Source organism: Chanodichthys erythropterus, chromosome 9, assembly GCF_024489055.1.
Source record: "Chanodichthys erythropterus isolate Z2021 chromosome 9, ASM2448905v1, whole genome shotgun sequence".
In the NCBI taxonomy this organism is placed as follows: domain Eukaryota; kingdom Metazoa; phylum Chordata; class Actinopteri; order Cypriniformes; family Xenocyprididae; genus Chanodichthys; species Chanodichthys erythropterus.
Genome location: NC_090229.1, coordinates 34430876 through 34450861, shown reverse-complemented (window position 1 = coordinate 34450861; position 19986 = coordinate 34430876). Strand labels below are relative to the sequence as shown.

The 19986-nt window shown below is 39.9% G+C and overlaps 1 protein-coding gene across 4 annotated transcripts; it reads left to right on the top strand.

Moving 5' to 3' along the window:
- The first annotated feature begins 2235 nt into the window (after positions 1-2235).
- On the top strand, positions 2236-11064 carry LOC137026648 (beta-microseminoprotein-like). Of its 4 annotated transcripts, XM_067394057.1 has the most exons (6): positions 2246-2437; positions 2888-3013; positions 4210-4269; positions 4370-4448; positions 4724-4841; positions 10535-11064. In XM_067394057.1, the coding sequence occupies exons 3-6, from the start codon at positions 4222-4224 to the stop codon at positions 10659-10661; spliced, it is 372 nt and encodes a 123-aa protein (XP_067250158.1). In that variant the 5' UTR covers positions 2246-2437; positions 2888-3013; positions 4210-4221; the 3' UTR covers positions 10662-11064. The 4 variants fall into 4 exon arrangements, with proteins under 4 accessions (XP_067250157.1, XP_067250158.1, XP_067250160.1 ...); XM_067394056.1 differs by lacking the exon at positions 2888-3013 and having other exon boundaries at positions 2236-2437; XM_067394059.1 differs by lacking the exons at positions 2246-2437; positions 2888-3013 and adding an exon at positions 2633-2710.
- Positions 11065-19986: the final 8922 nt, after the last annotated feature.

Genomic DNA, 19986 nt, shown 5'->3' with positions numbered 1-19986 from the left:
TGACTAAATTTGTGAGCAAGTAAATGTACTTTTTACTTCAATACATTTGTGATTAGTAATGCAATTACAAATTATATTTTGCATGGCACCTAACTTTTTCTGCAGCGGTTTATTTCTGCTATAAAGAAGTGATATTTCCATCTAAGTGGCACTGACTGAACTATATCTTGTGTGTTTTGCCCTTACTCACCCAAACTTGTCTACTTTACGTGAATGCGAGTGCATTAGTAGGTGCTAAATCAGACGTTTGATTTAGGAGATGAGGTCATGACTGCAGCCAAAACCAGCACATACAGTAGACTTTGACTATTTAATTTTACTTAACATTATTTAATTTATCCACTATATTGACAAGGCCTTTTTGAAAGATATTGGTTTACGTGTGGCCTTTTGTGCACTTGAGCTTAACTGAGACTTGAGCGTTTGTAGACGCTTAAAGAGATAGTTCACCCAAAAATGAAAATTCTGTCATTTACTCACCCTCAAGATGTTCCAAACTTGTCTTTGTTCTGCTGTACTAGTCAATGGCTGCGAGATCTGCTTGGTTACAAAAATATATAAAATATCTTTCTTTGTGTACAGCAGAACAAATTGGTGACGTGTAACTTGTAATGGAGTCATTTTTGCTGCAAGTTATCTTTGCTTTTACTCAAGTTTAGTTTTCAGGTACTCTTTACACCTCTGAGTTACTAATGTCATTTTCTAGATGAGATTGCGTTAAGTGACGCTGAAGACTGATAACAGCAACACAGGTGTCACAGCATCAGAGTTTGGAACTGTGGAGCCTATGGATTTTGACTCTACAACCACAGAGCAAGACCATGACACGGGAGGCTTTTGTATGTTAACTCAGTTCATAGTCACTGCTGATAAAATGTATTTTTTCCTGTGACAAAAGTAACTTTTTTAAAATTGTGTGTTCAACAGGATCAGTGTCATTTGTGTCGTCCACAGTAAATGAGAGTGTACCTCCCTCTGAAGGTAAGATTCAGATTCAAGAGGTTTATTGTCTATGCACAACAGAAACACAGTGGTTTATACCATACAATGAAATTATTACTTTGCCCAACTCTCTTAACAGAACAGTTCAATAAAGCCACGATTTTAGCCCCGATTTTGGCTCGCCGACAGGTTTTGAGAAATCGCAGACAAATGCCCGTAATCACAGGCAAATCGGTGCTCGTTCAAGCGAGTGACAGTCACGCAGTGTGAATGAGCAAAGACGCGATCTGAGATTCAAAGATTGATTTGTTCTGAGATTGGCGATTCAAAATCCTGCTGTGTGAAAAGTGTTCTGACTGGAAACTAAATCGGCGATGACCGACAGCCAATGAGAGAGCAAGATCCAGAGCAGCGAGGAGTTCGGGGAGGAGTTATAGACCACAATATCAGCAAGCATGGCTTCATTCACATAAACATTACAATTCTATTAAACAGAAACAAAACACAAACATTTGCTTGACCATCTGCAACAGCAGCACATTGAAAAGTTATGTATTTACCTCCAACTCTCATTGCAGAACACACAATCCACAGTCTCCCCAACCATTTTCTTATTTTTCTTTTCTTTTTCTTGTTTTCGCTGCAAATCAGCGCACAGGCAATTCGTATTACAAGCTTATGCGGGCTACCATTTTTAATAATAATAATAATAATAATAATAATAATAACTCCAGTCTTGCACGCGTGATATCGCGTTGTTTCCTTGTCACATCTTGCGTGTGTTTGGTTGTGAAACGTAGTTTGCGTGCCAGACAGAGTTGTCGGCGATTCTTCCTATTGTAAAGTCACGCAGTGTGAAACCTTCTGTCGCCGATCCATCGTGCAGTTTGAACACAGCAGTGACTGAATGCTGGCCAAGATAGTCATGCAGTGTGAAAAGAACAATGACCCGACTGCTTTGAAAATCGTGCAGTCTGAACTCGGCTTAAGACAAATCAACAAACAAAAATAAAGTTAAAAAATATATATAAAAAAATTAAAATATAACTTGCAGTGTACAGTAAACCTAAGTTGGAATTAAAAGAAAAAGGTTAAGGTGCTAATAGTCATTCAGACAAGTCACAGTATCCTTCTTTGGGAGGGGCACGATGGTGGTGGACTTGAAGCAGGTGGGGACCGTGTGGTGACACAAAGTGGTGTGTCCAGTATGCCCTTGTTGGTGTTGAGGGCTTCGAACTGAGCTGTTTGTTTTCTGTTTGCAGTCTGTGATGTGTTGCAGACCTTGCCACATGCTCCCGGGATCAGCAGTGGTGTAATAGCAGCAGTGGTGCTGGATACCTCCAGCTTCAGTCTGTATTGTCTCTTGGCCTGTCTCATTGATCGACGCAGGTCATATCTGGCCTTTTTCTAGTCCTCGGTGTCACCCAAGACACATGCAGCACAGCGCGCACATGGCATGAACCACACTTCAGTTAATCCAGGGTTTGTCATTGGGGTAGGTCTTGCAGTGTTTAGTGGGGATAATTTCCTTTGTATTTGCGAATGTAGCCAGTTACAGCTGCAGCATATTCCTTAAGGTCCACAGTACAGTCCCCTCTCAGAGCAGGAGTTTTAAACACCCCGGTTTGTACAGTTAAAGGGGAATTCCGGTCAATTTCAACATTTAGCTCTGTTGTTTGTAAATTCGGAGTGCAAACAACAATCATTTTTTCCTACACAGTGTTATCCTCCTTTTAAAATTTGCACCCAGTTGACTGAATCAGGGCAAGTAAGAGGCTAAAAGCACGTTTAAAACATCTTTGAAATGTCATTGCACCTTTTGAAGTGATTCCTTCTGAGTAAACACAGTGAATCTGACTGCAGTAGATGTGTAAGAAATGCATAAAACTTATGTCAACTCAGCCAGCGCACTTACCTTTGTTTACCTCCTGTTTTTCCGGTGAAGTCCAAACTAGACGATTTTTGAACTCATACAATCTGATATTGGCATGGCAATGGCATTTGCGTTCAGATACCAGGACTTGACATCGACAAGTTTGGAATTCAGCAGAAAACAGGACGTAAACAGAAGGTATGTGTCGCTCCCTCCAGTAATACACAAGCAAGTTCTTGATTTCACTGACTGATGGTTTATTCAGATTCAGAACATCGATTCCTCTTTCACAACTGAATTGGATGACTGATATGAAAATGTCAAACACCAGATGTAAGAACTGAAAACAAACAAAGAAATTTCAAAAACAATCATCTTGTTCTTGGTATGACTCAAAGCATAAACTCAAAGCATAAATTCACAAACAAAAAAATAAACAAACACATTACAATAAATCTAAATCACATTTAGACTATAAAAATGTTCAATGTTGTAACTGTATTACTTTAAAGTACTCCATTAATATTGCAACACACAGTCAACAGTAACATATGACCCTATTTGGACATCCGATACAATGTGCTCTGGCTGAATTAACAACACTTTTATGCATTTCTTTCACATCTACTGCTGCCTGTAGGCTGTGTAGAGGAACACTGAGATGTGGTCTGATAGTCCAAAGTGCGGCCGAGGTACAGCCTAGAGGTCTGCATGGTTTTTAAACTTAAGCCCGAACCCGAGGTCCGTTTTCTTTTTTTTTGCAATATGCTGTATTTATGATTGCTTGCAAAGATAATTAAAAAAAAAAATTGGCTACATGTAGGCTACAAACACTGTTTCACCAAGTCACAGCAGCCCCCTCAGCACACAAGGAAAAAAAGAGAAAAAGCATGGACTTAGACCTACTAATTACAAAACTTTGATGTGGTTGAACAGGTGAAACAATATTCCCCTGGAACTCAAACATTAAACTTCAAAACAAAGTTTGCGCAGTTGCTCAACTATTTACACACATTTCATTCTCAGTAGGCTACGAGTTATGAATAAAGAGAACAGCATCGAGAGTTGATGATTTCAACATGTCCTCTGATTGCGGTGTTGTGACTTCAATAGCAGGAGCACATGCGCAAAACAGTTTTGTAAAATGATATGATAAAATAAAAATTATTCATATATCATTTTACAAAACGCTACAAATATTCACAAAAATAAATTTCACTTATTCTATATCCATAAAGGTACTAAGAGGCTCATCACGCGTACATTGAAGACATGAAACATATTTTGCCGCACAAAAGTGCAAAGATCTTGTTAAAGTCAATAATCAAACAAATTGATCATGTGATCATGTAGTTTGACCAGATGTTCTGCCCTCTTCTGTTTTGTTTAAAAAGACCCAATGTGCTATGACTGCATTTAATCGGAACATCATCTGTGCTGAACTTACAATAATGGTAAGTTTAATAGTAATGCTGCTGATCAATACAATACAGAATTTATACAAAACATGTACTGTACAATTTTTTCTACAAGTTCCTAGTTTTCTCTTTACAGACATCTTTGGCTCTGGTTTTGGTATTTTGTGCCTTTGTCTCCTTAAGCGACTCTTGTTACCGTGAACTTCTAAAACCAGGTAAATAAAACACATACACATAATAGCATATTTTGCATATTGTGAATGAATATTTTTATGCACTTCTAAGACATTTTAACGCCTTTTAAAATAACATGAAGTCAAAATTTGGAATACAAGTGCATGATTCATTAGAGTGTCATGAGTTAATCATTGCCCTGCTGTTTTGCAGCAAAACAAATATTTAGGTTAAATATCAAAATTTATAAATGTTTCAAGGAAACTGTATTTAATGTCCTAACTATTAACACAATTATTGTAATTTTTTTATGTAGGGGCAAAATATTGTACGGAAGGCTATGATAAATCCCGGCATCCAATAGGAAGTGCTTGGACAAACGACAGATGCACCAGATGCACATGTTCCTCCACAATGATGGAATGCTGCGACACGTAAATCATTTAACATGTTAATTGTTGTCAAAACAAAACCAAATATGTTGTTCTTTAAAACTAAATAATTTAGACATGTCCCTCAGTTTCATTCAGAGAAAACTTTAGACAATAACAAATAACGTTCATGAATTTAACTATTATTATCTACTAAAATAAAATTAAAACAATTCAAGCTATAAAAAGGTTTAATTAGTTAACATAAGTAGGGATGCACTAGATACTAGTATGTATCGGGCCCATACCAAGCTCATGTACTTGTACTCGTAGGCCTGCTTGTAAAATATCCCCGATACATCACGTGACGTAACTGAGACACCGGCGGCAGCAGCAGAAACAATGTCAGCCTCAGCCTTGACAGCTGTCATAATGTCCATCGTGTCGAGTATCTCACGTAAATACAGTTGGTTATGCCTTAAGTTGATGTAAACATTTGGGTGGAAACAGGATATGTGTCAGTATCGTCTTGGTTACAAAGGTAACCCTCGTTCCCTGAAGGAGGGAATGGAGACATACGTCGGACAGACCGACGAATAGGAATCTTGCTAGAGAGGCCAATTTACTTAGAGTAAAACGAGCCAATGCACATTGGCATGCAATCATATGCATTAGCTGCTCGCCTCGCAGCGTGGGTATAAAATGAGCAGCAGGTGCGTTGCATCTTCAGGTTTTCGCGTCGGAGCCGAACGGAGCAGGCGGCAGCATCAGCAGGACAACAACTGTGGCGACAGGACGTACGTCTCCATTCCCTCCTTCAGGGAACGAGGGTTACCTTTGTAACCGAGACATTCCCATTCAGTCAGTACTTCGGACAGACCGACAAATCCCTACCAAAGCGCCACAGGAGCTGCCCCCTTCCAGCACTCTGTTGTAAGCCACCTGAACCCCCTTGCCTTAGGACGGTGGGACAGGGCTAACACAGAGAGTGTCGATCACTGCTGTTCCCCAAACCCATTCAGTGAGACTATTGGATAACACTGGGAAAGCGTACCCATCCATTAGGAAAGGAACACTGCGGAAGCCACATCCTTCCCCGAAGGAGTTATGTGGAGGAATACATATGGACTAACCTTGTAGGTTGTGCTACATATAGAAGAACTGGGGTGACTCCAACCCGACGAGGGGTGGGTTCTCCCAGAGGGAAAGACACAGGCTTCGTTTAGGAGCAACCGTGGAACCAGCCATAAGGGATCCCCGTAGGGTCATACATATAGAACCCAGCCTATGTCTGTCAACGAGGCGCTGGACTTTCATGAGCTGTATGCTCTAATCATCAAAATTAAAAAAAAACAAACAAAAAAAAAAACTTTTGAAATGTTTTACTTTACATGTATGGAATCTAGAATATATGAAAGTTTCATTTTTAAAAATAATTTACAATTAAAAAAATGTACTTTTTCACGATATTCTAATTATATGACCAGCACCTGTATGTGGTCGTGGTAAGCGGAGATAGCAGCAGTATGGACTTTGAGGGTGGAGGGAGACAGCCGACGCTCCAACCCTTGCTGCAAGAATGAAAGCACGACTCTGATCAAGCATCTTCGGGGGTCTTCTCGTCGAGAAGAGCACCACTCGCGAACATGTTCCACTTCGAGGCGTAAGCACGTCTCATAGACAGTGCACGTGCCGAATTGATGGTGTTAAGTACCTCAGGGGATAAGTCACCTAGAACCTCCGCATCCCATCCAGGACCACCTGGGGGTGGAGTCACCACTCTCCCGGCAGCGCAGCTCGTGAGAGCTCGTCGGCCGCACGTTTGAGCACACCGGGAACATGAATCACATTCCTCTGTGAGGCGTGCTATCTGTTCGACCAGATCCAACTCCATACCGAGAAAAGAAATCCTCTTTTCCCAGTTGACCTGAAGACCCAACTGGCTGAGGTGTCTGAGCACCAAATCCCTGTGTTCACACAACTGTTCCCGAGACTGTGCTAGAATGAGCCAGTAGTCGAGATAGTTGAGAATGCAAACACCCTGTTCTCTCATGGGAACAAGGGCTCGCTCCACAACTTTCGTGAAGACGCGGGGAGACAGGGCCAGCCCGAAGGGTAGGTCTCTGTACTGACATGCTTGTCTTTCTAACGCGAAACGCAGGAATGGCCAGTGTCGCGGAAGAATCGAGACATGAAACCACGCGTTCTTCAGGTCGATTGCTGCAAACCAATCCTGGGGACGGATGCATTCGAAAATGCGTTTCTAAGAGAGCATTTTGAATGGTAGCTTGTGAAGGCTCCGATTCAACATTCGCAGATCCAGGATAGGTCGTAACCCACCACTCTTCTTGGGTACAATGAAGTAGGGACTGTAGAACCCTGACCTCATATCGGCTGGAGGGACCGGCTCTATCGCCAGTAGGACTGCGGGCTTTTAGACCAGTGGCGGAACACAAACAAAAGGAAACACAAGATTTTCCACCCGGCCCTCCACCAGGGGAGGGAGCGGTGCGGTCACCATCTCCCGAAGAGCAGTCCCATCCATCTCCGGGTCACCCATCCTAGGGCCTCTTGGACTTGGCCTTGCCACCCTTCTTGGGCTTGGGGGGCGTTGGAGGTGCAGCAGCTGACCGCCTCGCCAGGATATGACTGATGGCTTCAGACTGCTTCTTTACAGCCGAGAACTGCTAGGCAAAGTTCTCGACTGCGTCACCGAAGAGGCCGGTCTGGGACACGGGGGAATTAAGAAACCTGTCAGTATCCCTCATGTCCGCGAGACACAGCCCGAGATGGTGTTCCTGGACCACTAACGTGGACAGCGCACGACACACTGACTGCGCTGTAAACTTCGTCGCACGAAGCATGAGGCCCGTTGCAGCACAAAGTTCCTGTAGAACTTGTGGGTTGTGACCACCCTCGTGCAGGTCCTTCAGTGCCTTGGCCTGATGGACCTGCAGCAATGCAATGGCGTGCAGGGCAGAAGCGGCTTCCCCACAGGCCTGGTAAGCCTTGCCGGTAAGATCCAACGAGTACTTACAGGCCCGAGAAGGGAGAGACGGCTCCCCCCGCCAGGTGGAGTTAGGGCACAGTTGCATAGCAACGGCCCGTTCCACAGGGGGTATGCGCGTATAACCCTTTGCCACTCCGCCGTCAAGGGTGGTGAGGGAGGAGGACCCACCGACAAGGTTTCGGGCAGTAAAAGGTGCCATCCACGTGCCAGTGAGCTCTTCATGCACCTCCGGGAAGAATGACACTGGGGTGGGGGGCTGAGAACCAGCCCTTGCCACCCCGAGATACCAATCATCCAACCTCAAGGTTTCGGGACACAGTGGAGGATTCCACACAAGCCCGACCCATCGGGCACAGTTGTCACCCCCGAAGGAGGCAGCTGCGCCGAATTATCCTCCCCGGAAGTGTCAGGCTCACCCTCCGATGCAGCGATCGACATCCGGTCGTCTTGGGGAGCATTGAAGGATACGGATGGTACACACCTTTGGGGTGGTCCACCGCATTCCCCTGGCAGCTCTACTGGCTGTGGAGTGCAGGAGGAGTGAGGATTCCTAGGGGGTTGGTTCCCCGAAGGAAGCGCGCTCACTGTGATCCTCAGATCACCAGCGCCGCTGCCTGAAGCAACCCTCTGAGGAGGATTGGAATGAGGCAGCGGCACCGGGACTCTGCCCTTTTGCAGGAATTGGAGTCTAGATTGCAACTCCGCGAGGGTCATCTTCCTACAATGGGTGCGTGATTCATCCACAAACGCTGCCTCAGCGTGTTTTAAGCCCAGACATGCGATACAGCGTTGGTGACCATCCCGAGGTGCCAGGTAACGACCACATCCAGAAACACACAAGTAGTACGACATCTTTAAAAAGACGCGAAACTAATTGTGCAAGCTCTTTTAGGGACTGAACTCTTTTAAGTGCCGAAGCATGCAGGGGAATGGCCGCTGCAGCACAGACAGGTAATAGTGCATCCTGTTGTGTGCAGTCTTTCTTTAAAGCCACTCTTTCCAGCTGTCAAAACAGCTTTTCAGCGCTCAACAGCGCACCGTTTACAAGCCGTGAGAACGGCTTTTCAGCTGGAAATTCACGCGTTGCTCAATGAAAGGCAAACAAAACAAAACCAAATCAAAAAAAGAGAGATCGACCCTGCTGCAGTGCTGTCCGCCTGCACCAAACAAAGAGCAGTCTTCCGAAAAGGGCTGACTCATTGTCGTCACACACTCACTCGTAGACACCATGAAAGGTTCGGCTCCGACGCGAAAAGCTAAAGATGCAACGCACCTGCTGCTCATTTTATACCCGCGCTGCGAGGCGAGCATCTGATGCATATGATTGCATGCCAAAGTGCATTGGCTCGTTTTAGTTACACTCGAAGTAGATTGGCCTCTTTAGCGAGATTCCTATTCGTTGGTCTGTCCGATGTACGTCGAATGTGACCAACTGAATGGGAACCATGGATTCGGTCTTAAAGGGACCGTAGCCTATTTGTCATTAATTTTAACAAAATGTATACATGATAAATAAACCTACTGTATCTGAAAAACATGTTTATTTAATTATCTCTATAGTATTTGTTGTATTGTTTGTAATTTATTTGTAAATTTCTTTTTATATAACAAGAATTATATATATTATTGGTAATTATGCCTTTTGAAAGTTATTGGACACTGAAATTTTTGTGCTTTAATGAAAAAAGGAATAATTTTTATGTGCTTGTCACAAACTTAGAGTAATAATAAAGAAGCTGTTCTACATTCATTAGTCTCACTGTTTTGTGCTTCGAAAACGGCAACATTACCAAAAGAGACAGAGAGAAAAATTAATAAATGTATAGGCGAGTACTAGAATAAAAGTATCGGTACTTGTATTCGGTCCTTAAAAAATGGTATCGGTGCATCTCTAAACATAAGTTAATGCAATTTTTTTTAATTTTTTTTTTTTTTACAGCATTTAGTAGTCAAGGTTAATGTTCATTTGTAAATATTCTAGTGTTCATTGGTAATTCATGATCGTTCATATTAAATTAACTGTTAATTTATCAATAACTTGAAATGTTTAATATGTATCAGTGTATGTAAACAGTAATAATAACTAAGATTAATAAATGCTGTAAAAGTATTCTCTTGTGAAAAATAAGTTTAATTATATTGAATGTGCATTTGTAGTTTACATTAAATCTAAAATGTATTTTTACAAAAACTGTACTTGCAGATATATAATATTAATGAAATAAAAGACAACTTAAGTGTATTTAAAGAGACACTTTCATGACTGTTTCTTAAGTATAAAAGTGCACTTTATAAGAAAATGTCAAATTAAAATCTTACCGTAAATGACATTTTAAATAATTATGTTTCAATAATCTTTTGTTGTACAGAAGTACATGTATTTTGATGTGTTGACTAACAAACTAAAGCAGAGGTAAAGTACTTGATTATAATTTTAACTGTAGTGTGTTGTTCAATATTACATTTAAAGTTAATATATTCTAAATTGCAACTTTATCATTACAAATATATTTGAGTACATGAACATTTACTTAAGTCCTACTTAAGTGGATAAAAAAACATGATTAAGTTTAAATAATGGCATTTAATATAAAGTATATTATTTCCTTAAGTACTTTTTTAAAGTATACTTCTTTTTCACAAATTATTTTCATGTTGCATTCACCTTTTTGTATTAAAACAGCTTCATATCACAGTTTTCAGTTAATATGTGTATGTGCTAAGTAATATGTCCTTTTTGTTGTAGGATGGGTAGAGTGATTATCAAGACTGAAGGCTGCACTGTGAAGTATGATTACAGCAAATGCACATTTAAAGTGTTTCATCCAGAAGATCCCACATTTAGGTGTGGCTATGGTGCTGTTCTAAAATAATTTCCAATGACTGAAAATACAAATCAGTGATGTGTATGTATTTTGACTAAAATGAATATAAACTGCTTTTGGGTTCAAACTGGACTACCAATTGTAATTAATTACACAAATAAAAAAGGTTAAATCTTGTTAACCAAAAGGTTTGGCATTCAAGGCTTTCCTTCTTACTTGAAAAGAAAAAAGCTTATTTTTAAACTAAAAAGTTATTTTTAAACTAAAGCTAATAAGAGAACATCTTATATCTGTAAAATTTATAATGAAAAAGTATGAAATACATTCCAGTTACCTTGTTGTTTATGATTTGATTGTACTGTTTACTAATTAACTAAATTGTTAAAATTACTAAATTGAATTAAGATTTTTGTATGTTTATTTCATGATTAAATAAAATATTCTCACTACACATCACAATATACTTTTGTGTGAAAGGAACATTTATAACCCCACTTTTGAAAACGAAAAAGGAAAAAGAATACATAGTTTAAAGGGTTAGTTCACCCAAAAATGAAATTTCTGTCATTAATTACTAAAGCTGGGACAATATATCGATGCATCGTGATTCGTTGATCGTTTCTGATATTTTCCAAATGCATCCCAAATCGATTCTGAGCTTAGTGTTTTAATTTCAAATTTTTAGGCTATTTTTTATCTGCATGCTCAAATGCTCACCAAGTAGAGTGCTTGTGTGTTCAGCTGAGAATGTATTTGCACCTCAGAATGCTTTTAGGATGCGAGATTAATCTGAACAGACCACTGCAAACACCCTTGTACACTGTAAACCCTAATGCTCAAAATACTTAATTCGTTTCAGTAGGACAAACTTAAATTAAACAAATTAGTTCAGTTAAATTAACAGTTATGAGTATTTAAAACTTTCTTTTACTTTTGAGTTCACAGCACTGACATATTTCAAGTAAACTAAATTGTTTTAGTTGCAGCAGATTTCTAATTCCCAGCATGCTTTGCATCAGACTGTCTAAATGTTGAAATAAAGTGTTATTTTGTGTGTTTTTGCATAAGATTAACATAGGGAGACATAAGTTAGTGTTTAATGTTGTGTTATGTTGGGATTGACAGGGGGTTCTGTTATGTTAGTTTTGTAGGGTTACCATTCTGGTGAGGAGTAGACCGTGTGGTTAGGTTGAGGATGAGCTGCAAAACTTTTAAGACCACATATACTGTATGTTGTTTGATTATATACATGCAAGTATATATTGACAGTCTCTTTGATAATTATAATAGCATGTGTTTTTTGCTAACTAACATTTAACCAAGAATTGAATGTGATGTTTATGTAAATTAACTATATGTACTTGAGTAGGGCGAGGCTGAGAACTGTGGGAGTGAAAGAATGCCAGTGATGTGATTGTTAATGAGAGACACCTGTGCACCACACTAGCATTGCTCCACTTCCATGGCTCTCGGCCCCGCCCCACTTGTCACAAAAAAATTAAGTTCTACTAACTTAAAAAACATAAGTTAGTTAACTTAAATGTTTTGAGGTAATAAGTTTCCTCAAATGTTTTGAGTATTCTGAACTTATTGAGTTTTACAGTGTAGTTCGCTTCAATATATATTTTTTTTATTTTTCAGAATACAATACACAAAGCACAAACACACACCCATCTTCGTTAATCTAATTTTGACTGTTAAAGTTCTATAATTTGACAATTAAAAATTTCACTACACCTGCTCAAAAGCATTTTTTTTATTCATGATTAATATTGCATTGCATAATGTGTGCTTATACAAACTGACAACCACAAGTGAATCACATTCACATATATAATATGGACTAAAATTTTTGTTTGCAATTTCAAGTAGGCTCTATTTACATACAACTAACCTGATAGTTGAGTCCTTTACACAAGTTTTGTAATCTAAACTAGTCTAAAATTAAGAAACCCATAGAAAAGAGTAAACATTGAGTTTACATGTGATTCATTTAAAATACTTAATTTATTATTCCAATATCAAAATATGCTAAATTTATTGGAATAATATTGGATATACTAAATCCCACAGAAAAAAAAAGGTATCTATTTGTAACATGCTGTATTTGAACAAGACAAACATTCATTGATTAAAGGTTAGCCAATACAAACATATTTATAGAAAACAGTAGGCCTAAACAGTGAATAGACAGGACCTATAAGTGCAAAACGAATCGAGTATCGGTTGGGTTAACTAAAGAGTCCGCCATTTACCGAATCTTAAAAACACGGGTGGATAATTAAAAATGTTTTCTGACAAAAAAAATAACACAAGCAAGAACAAATTTTAAACCACGGCAATTTTAATTTTAATTTTACAATGATCTTCCCTCTCTGCTCGCGCGCGGTTGTGTGTATGAGAGAGAGCTCGCGCAGCACTGAGACAACGGTGCTTTTAAATGCATAAGTAACTAATGTGCTAGTTTTCATACAAAATAAGTAGGCTATGTAACATAATTAGGTACTTTAGTTAGTATTAACACAATAACGCAACACATGTAGGCTATACGTTTCTCAACACTGATAATAAATAAATAAACGACAGTTTCTCCAGACTCGCTCTTGTCAGTCAGTATACACATCACAGCACTTTCATAATCACTAGCCATATAGCGATTTCAATTTTATTTAGATTTGTTGTTCAACATTACTTGAGCATTTTATACCCATTTACCTCAAGGAGTCAGAAGTACCGTGACTGCTGTAGCCTACTGTCCTCGCCTGAGAATTCAGTCACTGAGACTGCAAGAGTGGAAGGAGGATCGCGCGGGATTTTGTGTTGCTGTCGATTTGCGGTCTCTTTTTATTGATAGGCCGTATGCATTTGTCAATCATCCCCGCTTGCTATTTGGGGAAATGAACCCAGCGATATGATTGGTCAAACTCTTTCTTTTGCTGGATTTGAGTAGCTACTACGCGCGCACAGAGGACTCACCGGGTTTTTGCATGTTGGCAGGTCTGGAGAATTGCATATGGAAAATATCAGAATCGATCCACAATCATTTCTCAATTCATGATGCATCGATGTATTGTCCCAGCCCTATGAATTACTCACCCTTATGTCGTTCCACACCCATAAGACCTTCGTCGTCTTCGAAACACAAATGATGATACTTTTGATGAAATCTGAGAGGTATCTGACTCATCCATAGACATCAATATAATCAACACTTTCAACGTCCAGAAAGGTACTAAAGACATTGTTAAAACAGTCGACGTGACTGCAGTGGTTCAACCTTAATGTTATGAAGCAACAAGAATACTTTTTTTCACAAAAAAATAAATAAATAACGACATCAACAATCTGTTCTCTTCGCTGTCATTATCCTTACACAGTTGCCACAGTAAGCACAGTGAAGGCTTCCATGTTTACATCCGAATGCCAGCTCAGTATTGGCCAAAGCCAATTTTTATGGACGTCCTGGATATTATTCTGTGCCTTGATGAACATTACAATGCCGGGTTTGCCTACGCATGTTTACATGCCTGTATATTGTGATTAAAATCGGCATATGCCACCCAGTTTAATGCGATTATGCTTACTACAATTATAAGCTTAATTGCATTACTTTAATTGAAGTATTGCGTTTACATGAGGTAAAGTTTAATCGCAATATTACCAAAATCCCATTATAATCGCATTATGATAGTCCAATTAAATGCACTGAATGTCTTTACTACCTTTCTGGACATCGAAAGTGTTGATTATATTGTTATCCATGGACAAGGCACATATCTCACAGATTTCATCAAAAATATCTTAATTTGTCTTCTGAAGATGAACAAAGGTCTTACGGGTGTGGAACGACATGAGGGTGAGTCATTAAGGACATAATTTTAATTTTTGGGCGAACTAACACTATAAAGGAGATGTCTAATGCTATTTCTTGCATTCTGACTTATTTACACCGTTAAAGAGTTGGATTCTCATGCTAAACATGGCCAAAGTTTCAAAAAATTAGTTGGATGTATGACGGAGTGTTTCTGTGCCAAATACACGCAGTGACAGTTATATACATATACAAATACAGAAGAAGACAGGAAGAGAGAGACGAAGAGTAGGCTATAGATATATGGTTGTAGTAGTTTCAGCATAAATAAATATCAATACAATGTGTAATGCAACAACAATAATATTAATAATAAATAACTAAAAAATAATAGTAATAATAACAATAATAATAGTCGTTGCCGTAGCCTTCAGTGCTGGATTGGAAGTAATGGCAGTAGCATTGGTAATGAGGATAATAATAATAACAATAACAATAATATTAATGATAATATTAATGAATGGACTAGTCAGTGAAATGATTACAGACAAATCCATAACCTGCTAGGTTCAGAAGCCACTCTATCCCCGGCGACAGGTACAGTCGATAGACCCGTCCATACAACCGTCCGAACCGCCTCTGATCCGCCTTCTCTCTCCTTTGCACCCCCCGAACATGGCAGACTTTCGTGCCAGTATCCAAACAAGGCTCACCAAGTCTGGGTGTGACCCAACAACTGACTATTCTTATGTGAATTCCTGGTGTTCAGTGTATCAGTCGAGCCATTTTAGATTACATTTTTTGGGTATAACTGCGGTGTGCCCTAGCCAAGGACACCGTGTTTAACCCAACAGAGATGTTTGACCCAGAACACCGGCAGAGATGGCGAAAGGAAGAGGCATGCAATGTAAAAAAAAAAAAAAAAAAAAAAGTCAACAGTGCCTGTTTCAGCTGGGTATGCCAGTCAGGCCCGCCAACAGAAACAGAGTGGCTGCCAAACCCAGAGTGCTTATATATTATGTAATTTTTTTAAAAAAAACATCGCCAAGTAAAACGCTGCGTTTATATAGAACTGTCTCTTTACGACCACAACAAACGGGACACTTTTCAGAGGTGACTTCGCCTCAGCGCCAGGCTCAAGTCAAACGAGCGCGGAAAAGGTAACGTTAGGTGACGACGAGGGAACTTCAGTTGAACAACAGTGAATTGCGGTCAGATGAGATGTTGCCAGGCTATGTCGGTAAAACTTAACATGACTGTCCATTCAGCCGTTCTACTGTGCTCGTGGCGCGCACTCAAGAATTGCATGCGCAAATGCGCCGGCGCGCGCTGCATAATTACTTTATTATAGCTTAAATAAAGCGCAAAGTCATAAGTCATAAAATTACCAAACATGCGATTAAAGCTGCCTCAAAACTGTGCATGCATTTATTTGTTGACATGGTTTTAAATTGTTATCCAATTTGTTGACCAGGGAAATCTAAATTTTAGATTAAACAGCATGCCCCCGTACCCCCACAAACTTTGTATGTGTATGCACTGTGATCAAAAATAAATGGGACCAAACGCGATTAAATGTAAAGGTTTGTGTCTCGTTATAAACTACCGATTGATTTTGCATTTCTATCAGAAATTAAGAATTATTGTCTTTGTAGTGGTGCAAATATCTAAGCTATCTACAGTGCCGGCCCTAGCCTCTTTGGCGCCCTAGGCAAGATTTTTTTTTGGCGCCCCCTTATATTGTGATTTATCCAAAGGGGCGAATCTAGAAAATTATTTATAGGGTGGCAAAGGGATGGCATGAGGTCTATGAGGGGTGGCAACACCAAAGCAAGCGCTCATGCATAGTTTTTGGAGATAGCCTTACATACACAATTGTGTTCACAAACATTGCATTACCAGAAATTATCTATATACTGTTTTTAAATTGTTTTTTAAATTAATAAACAAAAAAAACACTATATGAAAAACTTCTAAATGAGTCTGAGTTTGTATCACTAAAGGAGATGAGCAGTTTTATTAAAATTACACAGGCTACTTCAATGGTTTAAATCACATTTTAGTGCAAGTTAAAGAGCAACAAAACAATTTTTGAGTTTCTTTTATTAACAGAGGTGGGAATGTGTGTGTTCACCCAGAACACCCTATCAACCACATACTCTAGCAACACATCAGCAACTGCATAGCAAGAGCCTAGCAACCACCCAGAATCTCCTAGCAACCACCTAGCAACACTTTAGCAATCACCCAGAACATCTATAGTATTCTGGACTAACTGACCAAAGTTTTTACATTTTTTAAACAAGACTTGAAGTTGGGTTTATGACAAGCCAACATAAATTTGTCCTTCAAACTTTTCAGTCTCTATTGTTTTTCTTGATTGCTAATGCACAATTCATGAAACAATTCAACATTTTCTCACAACTAAACACAATATCAAAACTATACACCAACTTGCACAAACCTCAAACATCCAGGTCAAAATAAAATGTTTAAGTCAAAAACTTATTCTTGTCTGACAAAATCAAACTTTGGCATCAGATGACACACAAAACATAACAAATACACAGACTACTGCACTGCCTAGTGAACACTAGTGAGATCAAGTCATATAACATGGTAACAAAAATACCTCTTTTTCATTTTACTATTATAAATTGATCTTGCAGTAGATGAAAAGCATGAGAAAAATAAGTATGAACTTGGTATGCACCAAAATACAATATAGCTACTGTCAATTACAGTAAAAGTAAATTCAGCATCCTCTGCACATTTGGCTAAATTTCATTACAGTACAGTACTGTAGCAGTGTATTGGTCTTCTGACACAAGACTATCCCTAGGCAATCATTTCTCTACGCTGCAACAAATACAGTATAGGCTACATATAACAAATGGCTACAAAGTGTGCTGTGTAAGTTTAAAACCCCTGTAAATTATTCATTCAGCTCTCTCAGATTTTGAATGGTGTGTCATCAGTTTTGCTACCTAATGTTGTCATTGTTAAACGTTTTGAGAAATGTGTCTGTTTTGATAACTGAATCACTTATAATGTGTTAGCAATCGAGAAAAGCTAAAATACGTTTAGATATTACCCCAACTCTGCTATTAGTTTCTGTGATCGGGATCTCCGTATTGATTTCATGTTATTGGTTCGTCGGATGGCAAAAATCCCTTTATCCATGATGAAAGTGGAGCGGGCGGTTGCTGAATCAGCTCGCCAAAAAAATACGAAAATCTCAGACATATTCGGATGGGACTACATTTCTCACAGGATTTCTAGCCGGGAAGCAGTAATTTTCCGATTCACGTACAAATATGGGAAAAAAATCGTAAGTGAACTTGGCTGCGCTGTGTTTTTGACTCTCAAAGAATCGGTTCATAAGAGTCATTTGTTAATGAAGCACACTGGGCGCGCTGCGTGCGCGTGAAACCATCATGCACAGTTTATTGAAAGACGTGTTTTCTTGCCATTACTTTGCGTTACTCAATTTTTTTTAGTTATCATATTGAAGCGCCGCTCCAGTGCTTGAAACACTGCTTACATATTATATTCTATGATAATTTGGGGGTGGCAAAGCTTTTTCTTAGGGGGGCAGATGTCACCCCGTGCCACCCCGGTAGATCCGCCCCTGTCCACGCATCCGGCCTCTTTGGCGCCCCTAGCGAGATTGCGCCCTTAGCATTTGCCTATACTGCCTATATAACGGGCCGGCTCTGGCTATCTAATACTTCAAATCTCAAGGTTAAATGGGAAGATTTTTTTTTTGTAAAAATGTTTCTGTAACAGCTGACAAAATATATATATATAGCTCTACTGTGGTTTTTAACAAATTTTCAAAAAAAAAAAAACTTTTCAAAACACCCCCCTCTGTTTTTTTCACAAATCGCACCCTGCATATATATATATATATATATATTAGTACACATACACAGGGACGTGCACAGACATTTTGGGGGGCAGGGGCTCAAATGGAAAATAGGGCACTTCTCGTATTTATTTATTTAATAAAATAACAAACCCTTAAAAATATTAAGACAACTCTGACTTCTCTTACACTCACACAATTGTTTTATACTCCACAGATTTCTACAAAATAATTAGTTCACATATAGAGACCATGGTCTTCTTTAGTATTCACTAGGTTTATCACAAGAGAAGTCAACAACTATTTTCAAGTAGCTATATATTTAGAATAAATGACTGCACCAAGGAGAGGGACATAGTTTCACTAATAATTTGTTTAAATCAATAAATCGTCTCGGGTTACAGATGTAACCCCTGTTCCCTGAGTAAGGGAACGAGATGCTACTTCGAATGACGTGATGGGAACCCTCTGCATTTTGTGTTCGTGAAGCACCTCTGTATCCAACCAATGAGGAAACGGGTGACGTCACGGACCAGGAAACTATAAAGCATACCCAGAACAAAGAACGCTAGCTTCTGGAATATGTCTGAAGCAAGACGCTCACAGGTATGCCGGGGGTACGGCAACGTGATGTAGCGTCTCGTTCCCTTACTCAGGGAACAGGGGTTACATCTGTAACCCGAGACGTTCCCTACGTCGAATGACGTGATGGGAACGCTATCCCAACTATGCCGTATCACCAAGTACCTGTCTGTTATCTTGTAGACAGAACTGAGGACCCCGGAGAGGAGCCTACGTCCAGGTTTTAAAACCAATAAATGTGTGCTGGGATGACCATCCAGCAGAACCACATATGTCATTAATGGATACTCCTGACATTAAGGCCTTTGAGGCCGCCATACCCCTAGTCGAGTGAACACAGACAGCTAATGGAGATGGCTGTCCGGCCCCCTCATAAGCAAGTGAGATAGCCTCGACCACCCACTTGCTCATTCTCTGCTTAGATGCTGGACCTCCTTTCTAATGAGAACCATAAAACACACAAACAATTTATCTGTTTTGCTCCACAGGGCAGCTCTGTGGAGAAACTCAATCTGCTCTGCCCAGTGAGGGCTTTAGATTCATATCTAAAGCCCTCACTGGGCAGAGCAGATTGAGTTTCTCCTAATCCGAAGTTGTAAATGGAGGAAGATTGAAGGCCTGAAGTACGATGGAACCTGGGACGTTGGTGGGGACCTTAGGCATATAGCCTGGTCTAGTGTGCAGGAACGCTTTGACCATTCCAGGTGCGAATTCCAAACACAAAGAAGCAGCTGAAAGTGCTTGAAGATCTCCTATTCTTTTAAGAGATGAAATATCCAGTAGAAATATGGTCTTTAAGGGTGAGGAATTTCTCTGAAACTTCCTCTAGTGGTTCGAAGGGAGCCTCGGCTAACTCTTCTAATACCACGGCCAAGTCCCAGGCTGGAGTCCTTGTATGTACTGAAGGCCTCAGCCTCAGAGTACCATGGAGGAAGCATATAAAAAAAGGGTGTCTCGACCTACCGAGGAATCCCCCAGAGGAGTATGGCCAAAATGGCCGCATACACTTCCTAGTGGAGGGAGCTCTGGAGTGGAGTATGGTCTCCACAACCTCAGTTGGGAGAGCAGCATCTATGAGCCTGGCCCCCTCAGAGACCAGGCCCACAGTCTCC

Bases quoted from the DNA above. Each gene is read 5' to 3' on its own strand.
- LOC137026648 (XM_067394056.1), top strand. From the start codon at position 2,399: ATGAACCACACTTCAGTTAATCCAGGGTTTGTCATTGGG. The intron at 2,438-4,209 runs GTAGGTCTTGCA...TTGTTTAAAAAG, and splicing joins ATCCAGGGTTTGTCATTGGG to ACCCAATGTGCTATGACTGC. The intron at 4,270-4,369 runs GTAAGTTTAATA...TTCTCTTTACAG, and splicing joins GTGCTGAACTTACAATAATG to ACATCTTTGGCTCTGGTTTT.